Source organism: Heteronotia binoei, chromosome 8 (genome assembly GCF_032191835.1).
Source record: "Heteronotia binoei isolate CCM8104 ecotype False Entrance Well chromosome 8, APGP_CSIRO_Hbin_v1, whole genome shotgun sequence".
NCBI lineage: Eukaryota > Metazoa > Chordata > Lepidosauria > Squamata > Gekkonidae > Heteronotia > Heteronotia binoei.
The window spans coordinates 110,767,820-110,791,132 of NC_083230.1; the positions used below are offsets into that span (position 1 = coordinate 110,767,820).

At 46.8% G+C, this 23,313-nt stretch overlaps 1 protein-coding gene across 1 annotated transcript in view; it reads right to left on the reverse strand.

Annotated features, from left to right (window-relative positions):
* Window positions 1-23,313, reverse strand: part of PTPRO (protein tyrosine phosphatase receptor type O) — a 258,979-nt gene that overhangs the window by 106,308 nt on the left and 129,358 nt on the right. The window contains exon 3 of the mRNA XM_060245875.1: window positions 2,434-2,592. Coding sequence (XP_060101858.1) covers window positions 2,434-2,592 — 159 coding nt within the window. The remainder of the gene's footprint in view (window positions 1-2,433; window positions 2,593-23,313) is intronic.

Genomic DNA, 23,313 nt, shown 5'->3' on the forward strand with positions numbered 1-23,313 from the left:
GTCGCATCTGCAATAAATGCTGTGTCCAAGGCTATTTTCTTAAGCTCATCCTTGAATTCCTTTGGCACATCACTATCCGCTGAGGCCAAATTGGAGTCCAAGTATACACTGCACGCACAAATAGAGACCCCACTGAAGACGCCCAGGTGGACCATGCCGAGGCTTTAAAGTCCTTATTTAATGCCTGTTCCATCCATCTATCACAGGCTAGCCCATCCGCATCCATGGGAAGCACTGATGTGGACAATAAACTATTTACAGGATCATCCACTACTGGCAGTTTTGGCCGTTTAGTAGCCTCTGGAATCAGCCCATACAATTTTGAGAACAGATGTGGGTTAGATTTTGGCTTAGCTGGGTGTTCCCACTCTGTCTGAATAAGACTAAAGAAGGGGGCGGGTAAGGGTACCCCTGTCTGAGAAACCCCCACCTTAGGCATCATCTTCCCTGAGCCTGTGGGCAGTTCAGGGTCTAATTCTGCCTTGTCTCTGGGTGTGGCAGTAAAGTCCAGTTCCCTGAGGACCTTAGGGAGGAGTTTAGAGTAATATTCCACTGGAAAGATCCTGGATTGCACTGAAGGAGCAGCCTCCTCCTCCTCAGATAGCTCCCCTTCCTCTTTCGCAGAGCAGTCTACTGAAGAGTCAAGTTCCTACTCCTCCTGAGAACTATCACAGGGAGAGTCCACGCTCATACCCATTTTTGCTTTCTTTGGGTCTGTAGGAGCCGTGGCAATATCTAGATCTGTTTTTCTCTTCCTTTTCTGATGAGAGGGCACTGTAGAGCCTTGGGCAGGGGCAAACTCCTTTCTCAGTTCTCTTTTTAACCATATGAGTAAGTTAAGCTTGGCATCCTCTCCAGTTAAATCAGGTTCAGAATCCTCTCACTCTTTTTTAGAAGTGGATCCTGAGCATTTTGGGAGGGTGAAATCACCCGGCTGAACTTCCTTTCTCACTAGTCTGTCCCCGTCCGTCAGCCATCTTGTCTATAGCAGAGGGCTGAAACGAAAGCAAAAGGGGAGAGGGAAGCCTCCGTTACCAGGCTAAGTGCCTGAAATGGCTACCTCTCCCCCTGCATAGTAAAACACCTCAGGCACACTCTAACCACGCCTGAGTTGGAGAAGGCCTGCTATGTTCTAAGCCTCCCCCCTACCCCTGACTGTAAAGAAAGCAGTTCTAGAGGGATACTGGGGAATGGCCATAAGTTGTCGGGTGGGTTTCCCTCTTTCCAGCGGAGCCTGTCCCAAGCAAAAACAGTCTGTGCATCACCAAGAGCTTTTCCCGCTCTCCCTCAGTCAGTTTACCACCTCCTCGCGAGTAGACTCGCTGTCTGCGCTGGACTGCGGTCATCTGCACTACACCCCCAGGCGCTGCATGGGACCGCGAAGGTGGATTCACTGCTTTTCCCTGCCTCAACAGGCTCAGGAGGGGAGGCCTCGCTCTCCGTGGCAGTCCCCAGCTGTGCCGCCTTTGTTGGGGAAAACCCCTATGCTGGTGGTTAAAGTGCTCTGCCTTCTGCCTGCTGCCGCTGAGAAACAAAGTGGCAGAAATTTTTACTTGAGGAAACCTCGTTCTTCGGATCACTGTGCTCTGACGCACGACCAACACGTGCCTCTCAACAGGGTTGTTGAGACTGGGGAGTTTCCAAGGGAGAGGCCCTCCCCCAGGCCAGATCAAGTGATCAACGACCCTGTTTTCCGGAGGAGGAGCCTACTCCCAGCAGTTTCAGACCGTCCCACTACCAGGGACCACCAGAGAATTGGCTACATCAGGGTTGCGTGACCTGATATGCAAGGACTTCCTGCTACAAAAAAAAGCCCTGATTACAAGTGATCTCCAAGCAACAGAGATCAGTTCTCCTGGAGGAAATGGCTGCTTTGGAGGATGAATTCTATAGTATTATACAGGGGTGGAATTCTAGCAAGAGCTGCTTTGCATATTAGGCCACACACCCCTGATGTACCCAATCCTTCAAGAGCTTACAAGGCTCTTTTTTATAAGCTCTTGGTGAATTGGCTACATCAGGGGTGTGTGGCCTAATATGCAAAGCAGCTCCTGCTGGAATTCCACCCCTGGTATTACACCTTTTTTGAAGTCCCTCTTTCCCCAAACCCTGTCCTCTCCAGACACCACCCCCAAAGTCCCCAGATATTTCCCAACCCAGAGCTGGCAACTAGATGAACCTTTGGTTGAATTCTGCTGGCCTCTTCTTTTGGTCTTATTTTACAATGATGTGAATGGTGTGTAGGAAGAGTTTTTTTGCATGTGATTATTGTATGCAATCAGCTGTTACTATGTGCTAATGGAAAAGCCTATGAGAGTGTAAAAGAGGACTGGATTTGAAAAGGCTTTACATAAAAAAACACATACACATGGATGGGGAGTTTCAACTATCATCACTCTCACTGTTTCTCATTTAACACTTATTTCCACCTACCTTTGTATAACATCGTCCGATAATCTTTTCCTTCCCAGTAGCTTATATTCACCCGGGTGAAAACATTGTACTTCTCTGGATACTGGATTTCAAATAATACTCCAGTTTCTGGTGATGGCTTATAGTCATAAATGGAAACGCTGGTGACAGGCAGTGGTTCTTAAAGACAGACACACAGAGAGAAAACAAATTTTAACCCTGAAGACAGAATCATAGAATCACAGAGCTGGAAGGGGCCATATAGGACATCTAGTCCAACCCCCTGTTCAATGCAGGATCAGCCTAGAGAAGAAGACTGAAGATTTATACCCTGCCCTTCTCTCTGAATCAATCTCTTTTATCTTCCTCCCCCACAACAGAGACACTGTGAGGTGGGTGGGGCTGAGAGAGCTCTCACAGCAGCTGCCCTTTCAAGGACAACTTCTATGAGAGCTATGGCTGGCCCAAGCCCATTCCAGCAGGTGCAGGTGGAGGAGTGGGGAATCAAACCTGGTTCTCCCAGATAAGAGCCCGTGCACTTAACCACTATACCAAACTGGCTCTACACCAAAAAGAGCATCTCTGACCAGTGTTTGTCCAGCCACTGCTTAGAGATTGCCAGTGGGAGCTTACCACCCCCCTCGGTAGCTGATTCCACTGTCGAACAACTTTTACTGTCAAAAAGTTTTTGCTAATATCCAGTCATTCTTAATTGAAACCCATGATTGCGAGTCCTCTCCTCCGCTGCCAACAGGAACAGCTCCCTGCCCTCCTCTAAGGGACAGCCCTTCAATACTTATAGAGAGCCATCATGTCCCCCCTCAACAGGAAAACCAAAGAGAGGCACAATGCCAGTTCCCCTGAAGCCTTCAGGCAGTGCAGTGACTTTGGATTGCGTAGAAATGACTTGATTTCTCGTCAGATGACAAATTGTTGCTGAACTAGCACTGAAACCATGACCTCTGCGATGACGACGGGTAATATTAAAATCCTGGTTTTCATCGTACATCTCTGATAGCAGTGGTACATGAAAATGAACCAGGACTGTACCCTTGGGCTTTAAAAAAAACCCCCACAACAATACAGGAATGCACAGGAATGCAGTTACGACTGGTTTGGTGTCAGGGATGTGGCCTAACATGCAAATAAGTTCCCACTTGTGTGCGAAACAATGCTGACATTAGGGGGTGTGGCCTAATATGCAAATGAATTCCTGCTGGGCTTTTTCTACCCAAAAAAGCCCTGTGCAAAGCAATGATGACATCAGGGGGTGTGGCCTAATGTGAAAATGAGTTCCTGCTGGGCTTTTTCTACCCACCCTCCCAAAAAAAGCCCTAGCTGTACCAGAAGTCAAAAGACACTTCATCAGCCTTCAGTGGTAGTGAGAAGTGCTGTCAAACTCGCAGATGACTCATAGTGACCCTGTAAGGTTTTTAAAGCAAGAGACACTCAGAGGTGGCATCATGATCCTAGGCCCAGTGAGGCCTACAGGCTCCAGGGAAGCCTGTGTTAAAGTAGCTAGAGGGCCTACATTTCCCAGGATCCCTTCTGTCCCTCTGATTTGGAAACTTGCCCATAGGGAGTAGGACCGGGAAGAAAGCATAAAAAGCATAAAAAGGCCAGCTGGAGAGGAAGGTGTGTTCTTTCCGAGAAGTCTTGGCTGGAGAATGCTGCAGGTGGGGAGGGATTCCTTATCCAAGGAGGCTGAGTGAGTCAATTAGAATTAGAGGAAGGGAATGTGTAGTTAGTTGCATCAGGGTATTTATTTCTTTGTACCAACCTTTACTGTTTCCATAGTCACTGTTGTACTTAAAGGTTTTACAAACCACTTATGGTTTTTGAACACTTATAATAAACTTGTTGTTGTTATACTGCCTGGGTCCTCACATCTCTTCAGTCACAAATAGAGTTTGCTAATGAGGAAGACGGGTGGGTGGGTGCTCTGCCAGTCTGAATGATGGACTGATGGTCAGATTCAGTAGAAGGCAGCTCCTGTCTGACTTCTGACCCAGAAAGAATTGCGTTTGCCCCTGTGCTGTGGAAAGGCATACTGAGTTATACATCACTTTCATGGCTCTGCGACATCCATGGGCTTCCTTTCCTATCATCACATTACAATTTATTAATTACAGTGACTTTATAGACTGAGTAACTGAATTACCGTCTAATATCCTCCTGGACGACATCAAATAAAGAGCGGAAGCTGAATTCCTGTTTATTGCAAATTCATTTTGGTCGAGATCTTTTGATTTAATTATCGGATGATCCGATTATGTGGAAAGCATCACAAAGCGTCTCCCTTTCCTGCCATCTTCTGTCTTCCTTATAGCAGTAAGCTAACCCATGCAGAATATTGTTTAGAGACACGATGCTCCTAGGGGGAGATACCCACAGCAAAAGCGAAGGACTCCTCTCCAAGGCTGGAGGAAGAGACTAAATCTGTCTCGCAATCTGGAGAACAGGTGCTTATCTTTAAATACACTGACAAGGCGGGAGACGAGGAATGCATAAAACTCTGAATGTTTGTCCTACCCACAGGAAGTAGAAGAAGGCAGATTAAGAATGCCAGGGGAGGCATTTGTAATAGCAGCTTCAACTACGTTGTGTCCCACGGCACCAGTGTTATTGCACGATAACCACACATTCTGCAACTTATATCCCTGACTGCAAAACAGTCTCTTTTTGATCTTCAAAAGCTCGCAAGTATGTTTTTAGACAGCCTTTAGGAGAAGAGATTCACAATATCAAAAGCTCAGGAAAATGGAGCAAACTCATTTGGATGACATTTTCAACCAGCGCCCTCTTGCAACAGCACAGCATTCTCTACTTTGCTAAATTATATTTCAGTTCTGCGCTTTGTATTTTCAAGAGACCAAGGCAATCCTCCAATCCGCTATATACTTTGACAAATCAATTTTTTATCTCACCTGTATCCCACTTTTCCTCTCCATAAAAAGTCTGCATAGGCAGGGTTTTTTTGTAGCAGGAAGTCCTTTGCATATTAGGCTACACCTCCCCCCCCCAATGTAGCCAATCCTCCAAGTAGGCCCTGGAAGAAGAGCCCTGGAAGCTCCTGGAGAATTGGCTACATCGGGCAGGGGGGGTGTCGCCTAATATGCAAAGGAGTCCCTGCTACAAACCCCCCCCCCCCGTGCATAAGTACATATTATTAAAATAATGATAATACTTCATAGTTCTCAATGAACCCTAAATAAGGTTGCCAGCCCCCGGATGGAGGTGGAGAATCCCCAACTAGCAAGCCCCCCCCTACAATCAGCTGGCCAGTGGGGAGACTTACCAGGAGAGGGTTGGAGGCCCAGGTTATGTTACCAGCAATTTAGCAACATCCCTGCCAGCATGCCGTGGAAGTGACATCATCATGTCAGTGATGTTACAGCGACACTCTGATATTTGGGAGGGGACTCTATGGTAGAAGGCATTTTCACCATAGAGTGTTGGAGCAACTCTTTTGTTTTATTTTTATTTTATTGGATTTATATCCCGCCCTCCCTGTCGAAGCAGGCTCATGGCGGCTCACAACACATAACTTACAATAAAAACATTTACATTAAAAGCATGAAACAGTTTAAAATAATTTGGTGCTAATTTCAATACAGATTTAAGATGGCGTTCAGTGATCTTAGCATCCACTGGATCTAGCAGATTGGTGGTGGTCAGCATTTCAGTTAAACTCTAACTGAAACAGTGTTGTCTTACAAGCCTTGTGGAACTGGGCAAGGTCCCACAAGGCTTTCACCTCCTCAGGCAGTCGGTTCCACCAATGCAGGGCGGCAACTGAGAAGGCTCTTTCTCGCATTGTTTTCAGTCTTGCCTCCCTCGACACGGAGATCAATTACAAGTTTTGTGTTCCCGATTTAAGTGCCCTCTGGGGAGCATGTGGGGAGAGATGGTCCCTAAGGTAAGTAGGTCCTCGGCCATATAGGGCTTTAAAGGTAATAACCAGCACGTTGTAGCGAATCCAATATACCACTGGCAGTCACAGCATCCGCAGCCCAGGCTGTATGTGCTCCCTAGAGTGTGATGACATCACATTGCTGGTGGTGACATAGCCTAGGCCTCCCTCCCACTGATTAAGAGAAATCTGCAGGTTCGTTAAAATCAGGCAGTGAGTGTCAGCCAGAACTTGACCGTGTGTTATATGACAGCACTCTTTTCAATACAAAATAATTACCCAGCTTATATTTGATATGAATTTGACCAATCTATTACAGTTGTCATGCTAATCACTATATGAGGTGTTTTTCATTGAAAAACAACAACACCAGAATGCCTTTAAAAGTTAAAGGGAAGGAGAACGGACAATAACTTGGAAAGAATAGAACAACAGCAGTGAAAAACAACGCAACAAACAGGGTTAGTGTTGTCTGCTCTGACTGGTGGGAGCTCTCCAAGGTTTAACTTGGAGAAACATGGACTGAGGGGTAACATGATAGAGGTTTGTAAGATTATGCATGGGGTAGAGAAGGTAGAGAAAGAAGTACTTTTCTCCCTTTCTCACAATTCAAGAACTTGTGGACATTCAATGAAATTGCTGAGCAGTCAGGTTAGAATAGATAAAAGGAAGTACCTCTTTATTTATTTATTTATTTAAATTTATATCCCGCCCTCTCCACAAGCGGACTCAGGGCGGCTTACAACATCATAAAATACAATCAATCCAATAAAACATATAAAACCATAATTTACGTATATCAACTTTAAAACCATTCTATGGCGCTATTTCAGTACAGCATAGGGTGATTAACACATGGAATTCACTGCCACAGGAGGTGGTGGTGGCTGCAAGCATAAACAGCTTCAAGAGAGGATTAGCTTCAAGAGAGGATCTTCACCCAAAGGGTGATTAACATGTGGAATTCACTGCCACAGGAGGTGGTGGCGGCCACAAGCATGGCCACCTTCAAGAGGGGGTTAGATAAATATATATATATATATATATATATATATATTTGGCCGCTGTGTGACACAGAATGTTGGACTGGATGGGCCATTGGCCTGATCTAACATGGCTTCTCTTATGTTCTTATGTTCTTCTAGATAAGCACATGGAGCAGAAGTCCATCAGTGGCTATTAGCCACAGCATATTGTTGGAACTCTCTGTCTGGGGCAGTGATGCTCTGTATTCTTGGTGCTTGGGGGAGCCACAGTGGGAGGGCTTCTAGTGTCCTGGCCCCACTGATGGACCTCCTGATGGTGCCTGTTTTTTTTGGCCACTGTGTGACACAAAGTGTTGGACTGGATGGGCTATTGGCCTGATCCAACATGGCTTTTCTTATGTCTCATCACAAGTCTTTCACGTCACATCACTTCTGCCTGGTCCCTTTTTAACAAGAGATGCCAGGGATTGAATTGGGGGAATGTGTGTGGAAAAAAAGAGGGAATGGACTCAACTGTTAATGATTACTGTTAATGGTAATATGATTAAGTTTCTCTGTATTTTTGCTCTTGATCTACTATGTTTTGTAATTTGCAAAATAAGTCAATACAGAGATTTGTCTGTTTAAAAAAAATTCTGATGTTCCTGCCTTGTGGCTCTCAAACATCTGACATTTATTCTATGCGGCTCTTATGTTAAGCAAGTTTGGCCAACTCTATAGTTGACAATACTGACTTTGATGGACTGAGGGTCTGATTTAGTATAAGGCTTCACATATTCATATGGTTAACCCAGGTCTCCTTGATCCAGACCTAATACCCCTCTTCATTTCACCACACCGGCTGGTGGTTTTCCCCAACATTTCCAATCAAAACACAACTTCATTCCGCTCCCCTCCACCCCCAAATGAACAAAAGGGTAGCTTGAGAGTATGCAGCCTTCTCTGCTCTCATAAACATATACACCTTCTTTGCTCCATGTGATCAGCCCTGTGACAAGGAACAAGATCGATACAGAGCCGGGAGGAGAAAAAATGAGACGGCATTGATCCAACTCAGCCTTGGTAATAGGATTAGGCTTGCTTTAACAGTCTAAGCCCTGAAATGGAGAAAGGGCTACTCAAGTGTGCCACTTGGGTTGCAAGGTTTACAATGGATTCCGCAGAGAAACATAAGATCTTGAATGAATCCCTGAAATAGACTGAGGCTCATGTTGCTTTCACTCTATGAAATCAATAAATCTAAGGATTATCTTGGATCATGATGTGGGCCAATTCACACCATTACTGTCCGAAAGCCTAAGCGGCTGGGGGTACTCATGGACCCAGCCTTGCAGTCTGAAAAGCAGGTAGGAGCAGTGGTCAGAAGTGCCTTCTACCTGCTTCAGCTCTCTCCTTTCTTAGACTCAGCTGATCTAGTCACACAGATCTATGCTTTTGTAACCTCGTAGTTAGACTACGGTAATGCACTCTATGTTGGACAGCCCCTGAAGACAACCCAGAAACTATAGCCAATGGAGAATGTGGCAACCTGACACTGGGTGGATAATGGGAACTGGTCTTGCACCTTTCTGAACCAGCTGAATTGGCTGCTAGTTTGTTTCCAAGTTCAATTTGAGGCATTAATGATAACCTTGAAAGCCCTTCATGGCCTGGGGTAAAAAAAAATTCAATTCAGTTTCAGCTATCAGGATGGAAGGATGTTTTTTTTTTTTTTAGTGAGGGCACATTGTGCAGTTTTGAACAGAAGTCCACAAGGTGGTGGGATCTCCTTCCTTGGAGGTTTTTCAACAGAGGCTAGATGGCCATCTGACAGCAATGAAGATCCTGTGAATTTATGGGGAGGTATTTGTGGGTTTCCTGCATTGTGCAGGGGGTTGGACTAGATGACCCTGGAGGTCCCTTCCAACTCTATGATTCTATGAATAGCTACTGGCCCCCATCGGGTCTGGTGAACATCAACCATGCCAGCACAAATGTGGGACATCTGCTTGAAATAGATTTCATGATAAATTAAAGTGGAGTCCTGTTTTCAGCATAAGGCTGCCACCATGATTAAAATACATGAAGCTGTTTTATATTGAATCAGAACACTGACCCATCAATGTTCAGAATTGTCTACTCAGATGGTCAGCAGCTCTCCAGGTTCTCAGGCAGCAGTCTTCCACATCATTTCCTGTCTGGACCTTTCAACTGGAAATGCAAGGGATTGAACCTGAGATCTCCAGCATGCCAAGCAGATGCTCTACCTCTGAGCCACAGCCCATCAACCTTAGCATTATGAACCATGAAGAATTATATTATCAGCCCATGGAGTGTGTGCTTCATCAGAGACTCCAGGGATCTTAGGGGCTGTAGTAGTAACTGTGCATTTAATACACAAAGCTGCCTTCTTTGAGCTGTCATAACTTGCAAGCATGCATATTTCTGGGTGCCATGATAAACCACAGACAAAGAGCAGGACACTTCCCCCCCCCCCCACTCCTTCTCTCATCTTTTACAACCTACGGTCAGTAATAAATCCATCTGGCCCAAGGATGTTTAGGTTAGCCTTGCTGTGAACGGTGCGATGTGCCTCTCCCCCAGATTCACACAGCCAGGTCTTATCTGCTCTCAGAGAAAGTGTGAGAAAGGGAGATGTTTGTAACAGCCTGCATTCCTAAGTAGTAGAAGAGATACTATATAGTAACCTTTGAACCCGTGACTCAAACTGCATCTTTATGTTACTCTTTGAAGCTATCCTATAAAGTATCTATGAGCATCTGCATACGTCATTACTTCCAAGGATTCTGTCCTTGGCAAAGCTATGGAGTTTCTACAATAAAGCTTCAAGAGGGAGTTAGATAAAAATATGGAGCAGAGGTCCATCAGTGGCTATTAGCCACAGTGTGTATATATATATATATGTGTGTGTGTGTGTATATATATATATACACACATATATATATATATATATATAATTATTTTGGCCACTGTGTGACACAGAGTGTTGGACTGGATGGGCCATTGGCCTAATCCAACATGGCTTCTCTTATGTTCTTAAAGCAACTTTTGATTGAATAACAAAAGACTGATTATTGAGAAATATCAATGCTTGACAATAACCAATGTTGCTGACTTTGACAGGCAGTAATTCTCCAGCGTCTCATGCAAAGATCATTCCCATCACTTCCTACCTGATCCTTTTTACTGGAGATGTCGAGGATTGAACCTGGCACTTTCTGCACACAAGGTAGATGCTCCACCACTGAGCCACAAATGCCTTATCTAAAATTCTAGAAGAAGACAAAGAAGACTGTAGATTTATACCCCACCCTTCTCTCTGAATCAGAGTCTCAGAGTGGCCCACAATCTCCATTATCTTCTTCCCCCACAACAAGACACTCTGTGAGGTAGATGGGGCTGAGAGAACTCTCAGAGAAGCTGTCCTTTCAAGGACAGTTCTGTGAGAGCTATGGCTGACCCAAGGCCATTCCAGCAGCTGCAAGTGGAGGAGTGGGGAATCAAACCCGGTTCTCCCAGATAAGAGTCCGCGTAGTTAACCACTACACCAAACTAGCTCTATCATTACTTAGGGAGCAAACTGCCTTCCTACCAGCTGTTTCCTTTCCCCTCTCCCACCCATCAATGGCTGGTTTACTTTCTTTTCTCCCAATGACTTTCTAGCAATGCTAACGCACTTCTAAGTTTATTGCAAATACTGTAATTTGCAGTAAATTTTATATGGGGAACTATGATGAGGAAATTAAACTTAGCGGCAGCCAGGCAGAAAATCCAGCTTTGAAAAACCCATTGCTCCTGCTGAGCAGTAAAACTGGCTGCTGCAGAAAGACTTCTCAGCAATAAAACAAAGCAGGAGTCAAGTTGCACCTTTAAGACCAACCAATTTTTATTCAAAACGCAAGCTTTCATGTGCTCTCTTAAGCACACTTCAGCAGGCGAGGGGATCAGGTATTGTGAGCTGTAATACAAGCAGTTTGTTGATTAAGAGGGCAAACTAACTCATCACATGGTCACATAAAACAGTGTGGCTTGGCCATTTGGTCTGGATAGCCATAAAAGGTAATCAAATTCCCTGCCAAATGGTGTTTCTGCAAATCTAGGTGAATAACAAAAGGACATGTAAGTAAGAAAGTGAGAAAACGAACGTCCCAGAATGTGAATTGGCCAGTAAATTCCAGGCACGGCTCAGCTAACAGAAGACCCCCACATACATGAATAGTTGATGGGCTAATTCTCCAATTTTTGGCAAGGAACACAACACTGTACAGCCTCATCCCTGACTTTGCCTCATCAATTTCAACTCTGCTGAGGTTTCCCAATATTAGTAGTTCATTAGTCATGGTTCAAAGCTGTTTTGCTTGATTTAAACAGAATGTTGGTTAGATTATACATAATTTTCTGGAAGGTCAGACTTCAGAAGCTCAGGGGTGGAATTCTAGCAGGAGTGCCTTTGCATATTAGCCCACACACCCCTGAAGTAGCCAATCCTCCAAGAGCTTACAAGGATCTTTTTTGTAAGCTCTTGGTGGATTGGCTACATCAGAGGTGTGTGGCCTAATATGCAAAGGAGCTCCTGCTACAATTCCACCCCTGATGCCACTAATTCTACACGTTCAGGGTAGCATCTAAACGACAGGCTGATCAAGGACCCCTTAAAGGAGTGGAGTACAGTAGAGGGATGGAATTAACTCGTGGGTCACCATTTGTAGGTAGATGATGATAATAATAAAGTGCCATCGAGTTGCAACTGACTCATGGTAACTCCTCGTGGGCTTTTCAAGGCAAGAGATGAGCAGAGCTGATTTGCCATTGCTTTCCTCTGTGTAGCAACCCTGGTCCTCCTTGGTCGTCTTCCATCCAAGTACTAACCTGGGCAACCCTGCTTAGCTTCCAAGATTTGACAAGCTCAGGGTAGTCATAGGTGGATGGATGGATGGACATATGAACATATGAAGCTGCCTTATACTGAATCAGACCCTCAGTCCATCAAAGTCAGTATTGTCTACTCAGACTGGTAGCAGCTCTCCAGGGTCTCAAGCTGAGGTTTTTCACGCCTATTTGCCTGGACCCTTTTTAGTTGGAGATGCCAAGGACTGAACCTGGGACCTTCTTCTTACCAAGCAGATGTTCTACCACTGAGCCACTGTCCCTCCCAGACAGACAGACACAGTAGGAGAAGGAGGAGAAGAAGAAATTGGATTCATATCCCGCCCTTCACTCTGAATCTCAGAGTGGCTTGCAATCTCCTACACCTTCCTCCCCCACAACAGACACCCTGTGAGGTAGGTGGGGCTGAGAGAAACTCTCACAGAAGATGCCCTTTCAAGAACTCCTGCAAGAGCTATGGCAAACTCAAGGCCATTCCAGCAGCTGCAAGTGGAGGAGTGGGGAATCAAACCCGGTTCTCCCAGATAAGAGTCTGTGCACTTAACCACTACACCAAACTGGCTCTCAGATAGATGGATGGATGGAATCAAAGTATATCATATCCAGAACACAAACAATGCTGCCCAATCTCCTTACCATTGACAGGTGATTGGGTACCCCAAGAGGATCTTCCCTTCTCTCCTATTTTTTTCACTCTATCATACCCTTTAATTCCCACACAGTCCTGGATTAAACTCAGCGGAGGCAGTCAAAATCTCGGGGGGCCCCCTCGCAAATTATCTCAGAGTCGGAGCACCTGCCCTGCCATCGATGGCCCCCGCTGCAGTCTGCAAGCACCTTCTTAAAAGCCCCTTTTACTAAGATGCAGGGGAGAAGCAGAGAGAGGCTAACCTGACGACAACACCAGCGGCAGCCGCACCAGGTAAGTCGGGCAAAGAGCAGCTCAGTTGCTGGCTGTGCGCACAGGCTGAGAGGGCTGCAAGCAGGGGGGAAACTGGGAGGGGGGGAGCTGGCCCGGGGCCCCTAAAGGGGTGGGGGCCTACAGGCCAGTGCCTACTAGGCCTAATTGTTAATCCAGCCTTGCCCCCACACACTGCCAAATGCACCCTTCCATTTTAAGAACTAACCACCGCAATCAAATTATATCAATATGCAGATGACATTCTCATCTCACTACATTCGCTGCAATCAATAAGGAGCTTCTTGCCAATTATCCAGATGTTTCTGACATATCCAGCTATTACATTGACAAGCCAAAATCCGATCTATTCGCAAACAATATCATCCGAGGCGCAGCATTTCAATTCAGCGTGGGTGCAAAACAAAGACACAGGCCTGTTAATTATTTATTGGAATTGGTTCAAATTAATTATAAAAATGTTGGTTTCTAAACTCAAGAAAGATCTGAAATGCTGAAGCAGGCTTTTGTTGTCAAGGTCAAGAAGAAGATCTAAAGGGGAAATAAATATTTTACTAACATTCTTATTTCATTCTAATAACATCTCATCGTTGATACCACCATCTTTTTGATGGGTTGGATGCATTAATTTCTTGAAAGAAGAAGACGTAATGCAAAACTACAGTCTATATTAATGACATTCAGTTTGTTAAGCCACGATTTTTGTCACAGTCACTCAGATCTTGGTTGTCCTGATTTCTGGCACACAGTAAGCACACAGAGGTAGTGTCCAGATGCTGGAGCTGGTCTGAGTACAGTTCTAAGGTTCAGACACTGGCTAGACAACACGGCTTGGAGTCCGAAGGGAAATCCAATAACAAGGTTTCTAGATACAGGCCAAGGTCAGATACGAGATCAATCCAGAGTACAGGCAGCAAGGTCAGTAGCTAATGGTCAAGTTGCTTCCGCACAGTTACTCCCTTTTCTGGTGCTTTAAGTCCCACAAAACTGCTAAACTCACCTGTATTGTATCATGTACCTACTGGCCACCTCAGTCCTGCTCCTATAAGCACGCATCCTCGCTGCGGTCAAGAAAAGTTTTCTTGTCACGATTTTATGTCAGCCAATTTCCAGTGTTGCTTACTTACACTGGATAAATGTCTTTCACATTTTATTTCTTATAACGTATTTACTGATCAGCTATGCTGTGCTTTCCTTTGCTCACTATTTAACCCAGGTAATCTTACAATGGAGTGGCGTGTGCAGCAGATTCACAAGTAAGCCATGGCCTCCCTTGAATTTGAGACCGCCTCCCCCTGTGCTGTCCCTGCGCCGCCCCCGCCCCCCTCCGTGGTGCCTCCTCCTCCGTCTCTTCCTCACAATTTTAATGCCTGGGAATGGGCACTACCTGGGCTTTTTAAAGGCCACTCCCCCTCCGATCAGCTGATCACCGGGTAAAACTATACCAGAGGCCGACAGTTCCTATGCCGGCCCTCGGGCGCACTCGTGATCAGCATGGGGGCAGCGGCGGTGGGAAGAACAAGTGAGCCGCTGCCGCTTCCTCCCCACTTCCTTCCTGGAACGCATGGGGAGGAAATGGGGAGGAGGAGGAGGCAGCGGCTCACTCGTCCTTCCAGCTGCAGCTGCCCCACACTGAACACGAGTGCACCTGAGGGCCAGCATAGGAGCCACTGGCCTCTGGCGCAGTTTTACCCACTGATCAGATGATCGGTGGGGGGTGGCCTTTAAAGAGCCTGGGGAGCACGGCGCTTCACTGCCTGTTCCGGGACATTAAAATTGTGAGGAAAAGAGGGAGGGGGAGGCAAATAGGGATTTGCCTTGGAGGTGGGGCGAGGGCCAAATTCAGCACCCCTGCCCTGCCAGCGTCCTAGGCAAATGCCTAGTTTGCCTAGTGGGCAGGCCAGCCCTGAACAAAGGTGTTTATCTGAACTGCTGGAGAGAATAGCATGGATTTTCATTTTCAAAAAAAGTGACTATTGGGGGTGGGGGTGGGACTGGGCACATAATGATTCAAATGTTTTGCCACCACTTCCGTGTACCTTGAGTTGCTGATGTCATTAACTGTCATACTTACAGCATAAGTTTCTGGCCCTACCCTATGAGGTCAGGTCTAACAAGAAAATCTTGCTGTGAACATGTATCTTTTCAATAAAGTCCTTATTTTATTCAAGTCAAAGAGGCTGAGTTGATAAGCGCTACACAGAACCTGACAGCTACTGGTGTTGGGTCAATGCTGTGCTGCTAGCACTGTGCTGCTGGGCACTGTGCCTTCTGGCTTGAAGGCCTCTCCTAATTTTCCTCTGATGGTGTTCCTGAAGCTCTGGTGAGCCATTTGTCAGTCAATTCACCCCTTTGCATATTACGCCACACACCCCAATATAGCCAATCGTCCAAGAGCTTACAGGGCTCTTAGTAAAGGGCCTATTGTAAGCTCCAAGAGGATTGGCTATATCAGGGACGTGTGGCCTAATATGCAAAGGAGTTCCTGCAACAAAAAAAAGCCCTGAGGAAGACCATTCCACATGGTGGAAGCCCCAACTGAGAATGTATGCCAATGGGCAGCTGTCGATCTTACCCATTTGCAGGGTGGCACCTTCAGAAGGCTTCCCTCCCCCAAGATGAACATAGCAGTAACTTTACAGTCCTACAGATATGTGGGTCTGAGACCATTCAGGTGGTAACTAGGTGATAACTAGACCTTTAAACTGAACTTGGTGACTCATTGGTAACCTATGGAATATCTGCAAAATGGCTGTTACTCACACGTTGTCAAGTCTGTCTGTAACTCTGGCTCAGTCAGAGAGCATTCTGGGTAGAACCAAAGTGTATTCAACTGCTGCTAGCTTGTACCTTCCCTTCCCCCCCTGCTTGTAGTGAGTGTCCTTGCTTTGAAATGGAAAGATGTGAAAGCCTTATCTGCGCCTTCTCAGGCTCGGCTCACAGAAGGGAGTTGGGAGTCTACTACGATCAAGGCCACTCAGGCCTGAGAACGAATTGGTAACATCAATGTGTGAATGTGCCCTGCATAATCCTCCCCCCCTTAGGAATCCCTTTGAAGTGTCCCATATATGCCATGCATTTACAGGTTATTCTTTAGTCTTTCAATGTTGGCCTATCCTCAAGTACCAGTATCAATAAAGTAGTTTCTTTGTATCAACAATGACTCGTTATTGAATCTGCCGACTTGACACACGTCCCACATGGTGCTCTGTGTTACTGGGTTGCAGGGTTCTGTACTAACTGGAATTTTCAAGGTGTCTTGAAGTAGACGAGTATTTTGTTCAATCAATGCGAACGAGTCCTGACTAGGAGGTCAGACCTTGTTCACTGTTATACATAGGGTTGCCAGGCTCAGAAACTCTATATCACATTCCTATTTTGCAATACTATCAGTCTCTCCCAACTGCAACCATTGAGAGAGTTCAGGGGTAGCAATGGAGGGTAGGTGGGCATTCAATATCAGTTATATCAGCAAAACCCATAAATTTTCCGGTAATTCCTAGAGCTACCCGTTGTCACTTTGGGTTGTACCTGGAAGTGACACACTGGAGCAGAGGATGTTGGGGGCAAGGCTGGCGTATGGGAGTAGCAATGTAGGCAGCTGTCTAGGGTGCCACATGGCCAGCAGCGCCCCCTCCCCACATGCCAGCTGGCCCGTGGCATCTTTCCCCCAAACAAGACTCTGTGGAGGAAAGGGGAAGCTTGGCCTCGCTCTAGGGCTGCCTTCCCTTGCAGGGGAGGCAGTCTGAGAGTGAGGCAGAAGCCCCACACCACCTTTTCCCCCTGCCTGAGATTTTCTCGCACCACGGGAAAGTCAGAAAGCGGTTTGCATCCAGCCCCACTCAGCTTCCCCGTGCTGCGGGGAGGTCAAATAAGGGAGTGGGCCCTCAAGAGGAGCCCTCCGTGCAAACGGAGCCATCCAGCCCCACTTGGCTTCCCTGCGCCACAGGGAGGTAAAGTGGGGGTGTGGGCGTTTGCACAGGGGGCTTCTTAAGAGGAGACCTCCATGCAAATGAGGCCATCTGGCCCCGCTTGGCTGCCCTGCACCACAGGGAGGTCAAGCAGGGGGGCATTTGCATGGAGGGCTTCTCAAGAGCAGCCCTCTGTGCAAACAGGCCAGCATTTGGGTGGGTGCTGGGGGCCCTCCCCCACTGGAGGGGCAGGGGGCAGAGCCTTGCTGGGGGCAGCAAAAGCCCCAGCGCTGGCCCTGGTTGGAGGGGTTTCTTTCTCCCTCATTGCCACTTGGGGTGTCAGAGGTCACAGCAGTAATCAGTGGGAGTCCTTCTGCCATAGCGGGCATCCTGGTATCCCTAGTTATACACCAGCAGAACTGTTGCTTTGGTTAATGAAATGGTTGGATACAAAGATAGACCCCCGGTATTATATTGAACTGTATTCCTTTTGACTCCCCCTTTACAGTGCTTTCCTGCCTCTCTAAGAAATTGCAGAGATGGCTGGTAATTAAAAAACTGATTCTTAGTCAACATTTAATTACTTGGAATAAATGGAGAAACGTGATCCCCAGATGTTTCTCCTTTAGGATTAGTTATAAATTATCCTGGCTTTATAAATTTAATAAAACATTAGGGAATGCTCAGCTATGGATGGATAAATTTGTGCACTACTACAAGGCTTCATTCTTAGTGCTAGCTCTATAACTGATCGACAAGACAGTAAAAAAAGAATGAAAGATTGTTATTCTCTCTGTGGCCGTTTTCGCACTAGCGTTTACTCCGGCGTAGCACCCCATTTACCTCCGGATCTTTTCCTGGTTTTCCCACCTGTTGCTCCGGCGCTGCGGTTTGCTCCGGCGCTGCAGGGGTTTCACGCCGGAGTATCTAGATCCACCTCCTTCCGGAGTTTTTGAAAACCTCCGGATCCACTCCGGATCCACTCCGCGGAGTTTTCTGTGGGAAATCCATCCACGCCGGATCGACTGCTGTGTGGGCGGCACCCTCTCCCTTTCCGTCCTCCCACCCCATCCACCCCCTTGGCCAATCATCAGCCTTTCGCGGCGCTTCCCCAAAGTGCCGGCACGGCCATTTTTTTTTTAAACTTCACAGTTTTGCGTAATAGCGATATTTCGAAATTACAAATAGAAAAAAAAAAACCCTCCTGGAATAGCCTCAATTGCCACTTCAATTGGTTTCGTTAGAATTTTTTTTTATTATTATTGACTTTAGTTGCGTTATTTCGCTGTTGCGTTATCTCGATAATGCGAAAACGACCATTGTTGGGGGGGGGGGAATCTAGTGCCGGTGCGGGCCAAAGCGTTCATGTGTGTGTGTTTTAAAAAGGGAATGCCTCCCTCAGCTGTGCCACCAGGATTTCTGGACCTGCACAAAATCGCCATGTATAAAATGGGAAGTTGGAGTCCTGCATTCTTCTCCCTGGCTACATTCCGCTCGGTTAGAAAATAGACGCGAGCTCGCTCTTCACACGCGCCACAGAAGGGGAAGGAGAGAATGGGGCGGGGGGGGGGAGCTCTGGCAGCAGGAATCAGTCAGGTCCCCGTTGCAAGCGCCAGCCGGGGAGGGGAAAGAGAGCGGAGGAAATTTGGGGGGGGAATCTAGTGCTTCAGAATTTGGGGGGGGGGGAATCTAGTGCTAGGATTCTCCACTGTGAATGCTTCTGTTAATACATAAAGGGCTGTGGAGGATTCTACAGCTGCAGCCAATCCATAAGCAGCAGCAGCACACGTGATGCGGTTTGTCCACGAAAAGAAGGGGAGGGAACAGCTCGATGTTACGTTAGTACGTTAGTACGTCATTACGCAACCAGACTTGCGCTTAAAAAAAAATGATTGACAGGGCATCGAACTCAAGTCGATGCCAGTGGGAAAACGATTTGAGCCGGGGCTTCAGGGAAGGCGACTCCGCAAAGAGTCACTAGTGGGAAAACGAGAAAAATGATCCGGACATAATTGCGCCGCGGAATAAGGGGAGCAAACGCTAAGTGCGAAAACGACCTGTGAATGTTTTCATCCGGGACTTTAGGTGGCCATGGCTGACAAGCCCTGAGGGATTAATTGGAGGCCAACTTAATAAGAAAAGGATGGCCCAGTCTAGCTGGATCTCATCAGATCTCTAAGCAGGGTTGGCCCTGATTCGTATTTGAATGGGAAACCACACGGAAGTCCACGGTCACAATAAGAAACTTAAGAGAAGCCATGTTGGATCAGGCCAATGGCCCATCCAGTCCAATGCTCTGTGTCACACCGTGGCAAAAAAAAAAAACAGGTGCCATCAGGAGGTCCATCAGTGGGGCCAGGACACTATAAGCCCTCCCACCATTGCCTTCCCTCCAAGCACCAAGAATACAGAGCATCACTTGCCCGAGACAGAGAGTTCCAACAATATGCTGTGGCTAATAGCCACTGATGGACCTCTGCTCCATATGTTTATCCAGTACCCTCTTGAAGCTGTCTATGTTTGCAGCTGCCACCACCTCCTGTGGCAGAGAATTCCATGTGTTAATCACTCTTTGGGTGACGTACTTCATTTTATCCATTCTAACCTGACTGCTCAGCAATTTCATTGAATGCCCACGAATTCTCCTATTGAGAGAAAGGGAGAAAAGTACTTCTTTCTCTGCCTTCTCTATCCCATGCACAATGCAGAGGCAGGCAATGGCAAATGTCTTGAAAAGCCTACAAGGTCACCATAATTTGGTCGTGACTTGATGGTGCTTTCTTCCACCACCATATGGGTTATACTGGTTCAGGGATCCCCAGCCCTGTGCTTTCTGTGACCATCTGATTGTGCAGAGCAGGGCTCTAGTTTAGATTAGGGTTGCCAGGTCCCCTAGCCTGTCCAGTGGAGGGATTTTAGGGGTGTTCCAGGGGTGGGTGGGAACATCACACAGGGGATGCTCTGGTTTTGGGGCAAACTCTATGTTTAAATTGGGCTTAAACAATAGAGTTTGCCCAAAAACCAGAGTGCCCCTTGCTCAACATCCCTGACATGATGTCACTTCCAGGTGATGTCATCATGTCAGGGATGTCGTGCTGCAGCATCCCTATTTAGGGGATGGATTTCCCCCACCATCCAGTTGGTCCACGGTGGAGAGGAACCTCCAAAACTGGGAATCCCCCATGGGGAACTGGGGGATGGCAATCCTAGTCTAGATGAACTATGGCTGTACTGTTTTATGTACTGTTCTACCTCATTTTTGAGGCAGAAATCTAGATCACTCTCATTTAGACTCAGGTATTTTTGGATACTCTAGAATAATAGAGTTGGAAGGGACCATCCAGGGTCATCTAGTCCAACCCCCTGCACAATGTAGGAAACTCACAAATATTCCCCCCTACATCCACAGGATCCACATTGCTGTGAGATGGCCATCTAGCATCTGTCTAACAAGCAGGTGGTGGGCTCTCCAAGGAAGGAGAGCCCACCACCTGCTCCACTGAAGAACTGCTCTAACAGTCAGGAAGTTCTTCCTAATGCTGAGCCGGAAACTCTTCTGATTTCATCTCAACCCACTGGTTCTGGCCCTATCTTCTGGAGGGGAAAAAACCCAGTTCTGCACCACCCCTGACCTGGATCGTGCAGATCTCAGAAGCTAAGCAGGGTCAGCTCTGGTTAGTACTTGGAATGTGAGACCACCAAGGAAGTCCAGGGTTGCTATGCAGAAGAAGGCAAACCACCTCTGAACCTCTCTTGCCTTGAAAACCCTACGGGACCAACAGCAGCAGCAGAACCCTGCCCTTCTCTCTGAATCAGAGACTCAGAGTGGCTTACAATCTCCAATATCTTCTCCCCCCACAACAGACACCCTGTGAGGTGGGTGGGGCTGAGAGGCCTCTCACAACAGCTGCCCTTTCAAGGGGAACTCCTGCGAGAGCTATGGCCATCTCAAGGTCATTCCGGCAGCTGTAAGTGGAGGAGTGGGGAATCAAACCTGGTTCTCCCAGATAAGTCAGTTACAACTTGACAGTACTTTCCACCACTACTACATCTCTGGGGACACTTGAAGGATGTTCATAAATAAACATATCCTTTCCTACTTTCATTCAGGAGTGATAAACATATGGAGCAGAGGTCCATCAGTGGCTATTAGTCACAGTGTATTGATGGAACTCTCTGTCTGGGCAGTGATACTTTCTTTTCTTGTTGCTTGGGGTGGTGGTGGGGAACAGTGGGAGGGCTTCTAGTGTCCTGGCCCCACTGATGGACCTCCTGATGGTGCCTGGGTTTTTTGGCCACTGTATGACACAGAGTGTTGGACTGGATAGGCCACTGGCCTGATCCAACATGGCTTCTTTTATGTTCTTATGTAGGAGCAGCACCAAAATGTGTATGGGCGGTGTCTGACAGAAAAAAATTAACAGAATAGTCTGAGGCGTTGTTGGAAATGCCATTTACTGCAAGCCTGTGAGAGTTCTAAGCAGGAGAACACACACCTTGTATGTACTTAGGGTTCAATTCAAATAGTTGCTCTTCCACTATGTGCTCTTCCCACAAAGCTGAAAAGAAATATGACAGTGATGTGTAATCCTCTGGCACACATCAACAGGCCCCAAGGATTTGCTGTGAAATGCCAGAGGGGAGCTAAGGGACCAATTGCTTAGACAGCCCCGATTTCACAGAGTCGGGCTTTGCGAGTGGCCTCATTTTCTGTGTCCCCCGGAGGCCGAAAGCAGACAGGTTTGGAGCAAGATGTCTGCCTGGATCAAAGTTACACGTTAAGTGTCACGAAGGCCCCATCAGAACTGAACTGAGCGCATACTTCATCAATATGCTATCATATGGTCTCAATACGCCAATGATATTTAACAGACAGGGAGCCATATGGCACCAGGGAATGGAGGGGACAGCTATGGACTGTGAGTGCCTTGTGGGTTACCATGACAACAGAGGTAATGAAGAATCACAGTAGTAAAGATGCGGTATTGAACAGCAGTGAACTGTTGAATGTGAATGAAAACTGCCAATTTCCTTTCCCTTCTTCTGCCTGGTTCTCCCTGAGGTGGAAAGATTGTACAACTTCACCTCATATATTAGCCAGCTCAATACATTTCCAAACAAACAAAAACTATAGAAAACTGGCATGTCCAGAAGCCTTCTAATCGAACTTTATTGAAGATAATTTTTCCTTATACATATGCATACAAATGAAGAAGATGATGATGATGATACTGGATTCATATCCCGCCCTATACTCTGAGTCTCAGAGTGATCACAATCTCCTTTACCTCCCCCCCCCCCCCAACAGACACCCTGTGAGGTAAGTGGGGTTGAGAGAATTTTTACAGCAGTTGCCCTTTCAAGGATAAGCTCTGCAAGAGCTATGGCTGACCCAAGGCCATTCCAGCAGCTGCAAGTGGAGGAGTGAGGAATCAAACCCAGTTCTCCCAGATAAGAGACCGCACACTTAACCACTACACCAAACTGGCTCTCATTAAGCATCCCATCTACCTGCTCAGGACAGGGAATTACTGTCTTGTAGTCCCAATTGCCTACCCAAACAAATTAAAAAGGGAAAGAAAAATTACCTCCACATAGTGACCTTCTAGGAAGTTCCCCTAGTCTCTATGGTAAAGACCACAGAAACTGAGGGAGGGAACCCAGAACATCGCTTGGAGTCACTGCTCCTTTCTTCAGATACAGCTAGAGTGTGACAATGAAGCTCATCCACTGCCACATATTTTCTTGGTCTTCAAGATGCTACTGGACTACTATATAAATATATTAAATCCATCAAATATAGTCAATCGATCTGTCAATCAACCAGGTACACAGAAGGGATGCCAACCTCCAGGTGGGACTTGGGGATCCCCCAGAATTACAACTCATCTCCAGATACACTGATCAGTTCCCCTGGAGAAAATGGCTGCTTTGGAGAGTGGACTCTGTGACACTGTACCGCACTGAGGGCCCTGTCCACCACAGGCTTCAATTCTAAATCTCCAGGAGATTCCCAACCTGGATCTGGCAACCCCTATCCCCCATCTCCTGCCACTGGTCTGGGGGACATGGCAGCCATTGCATGTAGATGCATACATATGAAGAAGAAGAAGACTGCAGATTTATACCCTGCCCTTCTCTCTGAATCAGAGACTCAGAGAGGCTTACAATCACCTATATCTTCTCTCCCCACAACAGACACCCTGTGAGGTGGGTGGGGCTGAGAGGGCTCTCACAGCAGCTGCCCTTTTAAGGACAACTCCTGCGAGAGCTATGGCTGACCTA